Genomic DNA, 4042 nt, shown 5'->3' with positions numbered 1-4042 from the left:
TATATTTCCTCGTAGACATGTAATTTTATCTTTCACTTTTTCTTTCTTCTCAAGCTGCCATTCATCAAAGGAGACACATGCACACAACCAAGCCAAGGCACAAGATGTCGTCCAGCCGAGAATAATGAAGATGATGGAGAATCAAAGAACCTTCAGGCTATGACCTTCTTCAATTCATCTCAAAAGCTTGAGAGCAATGTACAATGATATCTTCTGCTTCATAAACAAAACATGGAAAGCCCTCCTCTTCTCATGAGCTTGCACGCGCCCTCCTTGTGGACATGGACTCCTATTTGCAACTCACGAACTTGTTCTCTCCAAGTGGTGACCTCTCCTCTCATGAACCCTCGTGCAATGTTATTCCTCTTTATAGCCGGAAGCTCATCACCTTATGCATACTGATCACCTCCTCCACTCCTCCTCTCATGCACTCCCCTTCAACTACACCTGGTCACTCCTCCTTTGACAAAACTGGCGGCCCTCGGCCCTACCGGTCTTTGGAAACCTCCAATCTACTGCTCAAAGCCACCCCACCTCTGGCTGCGCTCAGGGCCGAATCCTCCTCGCCATGCAATTGGTGCCACTCCTCAGGCCCCCTCCTGCAATGGCGGCCCTTCCTATCTCTGGTCACCCCTTCTTCTCTCGAACTCCCACATAGATGGTGACTTTCCTCTTTTTCTCTATCATGCAGCCCGCCACCTTCTACTGCAACTCGTTTTTGTCCTGTAGCAATCTTTAAAAGCTTTTTTGTTTTTCCTTTTTTCACTTCTAGCTTGGGCAAGGTTCCCACGAGCAAAAAAACCATTTGAATATGATGTTGACTGTCACCCAGTGATGCAGAAATCGAAACTTCTGTATGGGGAGTATCCCAGACCCTGCACATCTTCATGAAAGTAGACCTTGGAATGGTGGCATTCTCAAGAGGAGACCTCACCAAAAATAATTACGATCACCACGACCGCCGACTTGGCATATACGCCCTGGCAGCAAAATGTCGTGCAAACACCCTGCCCAAGATCCCATATCATAGACTTCATAGCGCCTCTATCAAGCATCCCTTCCCTCGTCCCCAAGCTTGTGATATCAACACTTGCCCTGCTACGTGTGATAGGACGAAACACTAACAACGTCCACTAGCAAGTGCTCCACCTCGGTATACCTCTCCCAGCTGCATCAAATATGTGCTCAAGGCCCTTGCCATTTTCCTGCAAATTGCCATGCTCGAGCTTCTTGCACTTCCTTAGGTCGACCATTTTCAGCTGTACCATCATTGCCCAACGCCTCGTTGAGCATTTATGCTCAACCATAGCATTATGTAGATAATATATCATAGCATAAGAAGAGAACTGGTAGATATTATTTACATAAGCATTATATAGATAGAAGTAGATAGTTGGAGAGAGATTGATTGTCTGCGGTAGTACCCGCCTGGGTCAAATGGAAAGCCATACGCTCTCCGAACTGTGATGCAAACTCCGTCGGGATCAAAACTATGGCATTGATCATCACCATCCGTCTATAAAATAGGGATGCACCATCCCTGCTTTGCATTGGCAAACCTGTAAACCAATCCCTCCTGTAGATCTTGACAGCACAGCCCTTCAAAAAACTGCATGCATGAGCCATCTCCATGCCCAACACAAGCCTGCACATCGTGGAAAGTCTTTGCATCACATGTCTCCCCGCGAACGGCTAGAGATCTCTCCATATCATGATTGTCTTCAAACAAGATAACCTGTAGCAATCGGCATAACGGCACTTGCAAAGCAACCTTCAGCAGCACATCTACCAACAACATGGCACCAACCTGTGAAGAATCTGCACCATACACCATCATCGTCTCACCTGCTACTACAGATCTTGCCATAGCATACCTCGCATCATGAGAGCTTTGCAAACCGTGCAAAACTACCTGTAAAGAAACTTTCAAAAGCATGTCCATCAATAGCATAACACCCACCTTTGGCAACTTGTCTTCCACTACCACCGCTTCTTTGATAACCAAGCCTACCTGCTCCTCAAGCATACCTTTTGTTGTAGGTCCGTCAAATGGTATACACTCTATACATGACTCACCATGCCAATGTTTGTCCGCTGTAGGCTGTGATGCTTCATCTTCAACCACTTCATGCGAGAGAAAATCGGATTGCTCGATTACCCTTGCCTGCTCTTCAAGGGCTTCTTCTACGACCATATCATCTGCTAAGCAAAAGAGAAAACCATGATCTATTACCTCGCTCTCTCGTATGTTGACATCGTCCACCCCTTCTAGAATGCATTGCCGCTCTTCAACAAAATCGATAGGGCAAGGTTGCCCAACCCCCTGGCTATCTTCTTTCTGCACAGCTTCGACCATCGCTTTGCCAACATCTTCAAATGTATCATGTGATCCCTGATCCCTAGCTTCATTTGATTCTTCATGCATACGCGCTTCGACCAAGACCGCATTACTACCAGCCGGGCTAAGAGACTCTTGTACATCATCACACCACATTGGAGACACAAATTGAAATGAAGAACCAAAACGGCTTACCAACCATGAAGCAACTACCTCTTTGACGCTTGAACTCCCCTTTAGCTTCATGGAATGGCGCAACTCCATTGTCCAGCTATATCCGTAGTCTGTCGGCTTCAACAAACCCATCTCTAGCTTCTTCTTTGCTTTCCTACTCTTTACCTTTGCCAAAAAAACCATTTGTGCATAGGCCTCTACACCACCACACTCGGATTTCTCTTTGATTCGCGGATGCAAGCAGGCTAGAAACTGCTCTCGCTTGAAATTGTCTCCATTTCGCACACATGTAACAACAGCTAGTCTCTCCCAAATAGACTCAAATTTACTCAAAAACAAAGCAAAGTCTTCACTTACATCCTGCTTTAGCTTTCTCAATTTCTCACCCAATTCCGATGGAGAAACCCACTTCTGCAAAGCTTCAATAAACCGCTTGTGAATCTCGCTCAGTGACTGTCGATCTGCAACCCTCAATCCTTCAAACCACACTTTGGCTCGTCCTTGTAGAACCAATGGGAGGGCCTTCAATTTGTCTTCATGTCCACAAACTCTCAATTGCAACAGGTATAGCTCCAGATCGGATATACAATTTGCAACCTCTTCGTCTCCAGCAAGCACCAAGTCAATATCATGAATCATCTTAAGACTTTCACACTTCACCGAGGAGCAATCAATAGGTCCTCCGTGGGGTCACCACTGATGGGAAGGGGGTAATGAGAACAACACCCGGCACACAACCTAGCTGCTTCTCTATAGCCAAGATAAATTCCGCACCCCTAACCACACCAAAACATACACAATATAACACAAATTACAACTTAGGCATCAACGCTTGCACACACTCACAATCAATCGGTATTATCCTTCATACATCTAAACCCTGACACTCAACACCATGTACATTGTTGCCCTAAACATGATAACCCAAACTTGCCATATCTCTCCTATCCCTTCACACAACCTATCTCGCTCTTTCTTGGCACACACACACACGTAACTTGGGGGTGACACACACACACAACCAAGCCAAGACACAAGATGTCGTTGAACCGAGAATAATGAAGATGATGGAGAATCAAAGAACCTTCAGGCTATCACCTTCTTCAATTCAGCTCAAAAGTTTGAGAGCAATGTACAATGATATCTTCTGCTTCATAAACAAAACATGAAAAGCCCTCCTCCTCTCATGAGCTTGCAGGCGCCCTCCTTGTGGACACGGACTCCTATTTGAAACTCACGACCTTGCTCTCTCCAAGTAATGACCCCTCCTCTCATGAACCCTCCTGCAATTTTCTTCCTCTCTATAGCTGGAAGCTCATCACCTTATGCATACTGATCACCTCCTCCACTCCTCCTCTCATTCACTCCCCTTCAATTGCACTTGGTCGCTCCTCCTTCCAGAAAACTGGCGGCTCTCAGCCCTACCGGTCCTTGGTGACCTCCAATCTATTGCTCAAAGCCATGCCACCTTTGGCTGCCTTCCTCTCGCTCAGGGCCAAACCCTCATGTCCATGCAATTGGTGCCGCTCC

The 4042-nt window shown here is 46.3% G+C and overlaps 1 protein-coding gene across 1 annotated transcript; it reads right to left on the bottom strand.

Moving 5' to 3' along the window:
* Window positions 1–1467: 1467 nt before the first annotated feature.
* LOC147427171 (uncharacterized) lies at window positions 1468–3271 on the bottom strand. Its single transcript, XM_086499142.1, has one exon. The coding sequence runs from the start codon at window positions 3149–3151 to the stop codon at window positions 1517–1519; it is 1635 nt and encodes a 544-aa protein (XP_086355268.1). The 5' UTR covers window positions 3152–3271; the 3' UTR covers window positions 1468–1516.
* Window positions 3272–4042: the final 771 nt, after the last annotated feature.

This window comes from Adiantum capillus-veneris, chromosome 24 (genome assembly GCF_014529385.1).
Source record: "Adiantum capillus-veneris isolate H3 chromosome 24, ASM1452938v2, whole genome shotgun sequence".
NCBI lineage: Eukaryota > Viridiplantae > Streptophyta > Polypodiopsida > Polypodiales > Pteridaceae > Adiantum > Adiantum capillus-veneris.
Note: the sequence above shows the minus strand (reverse complement) of the source record. Positions and strands in the feature narration are given on the sequence as shown.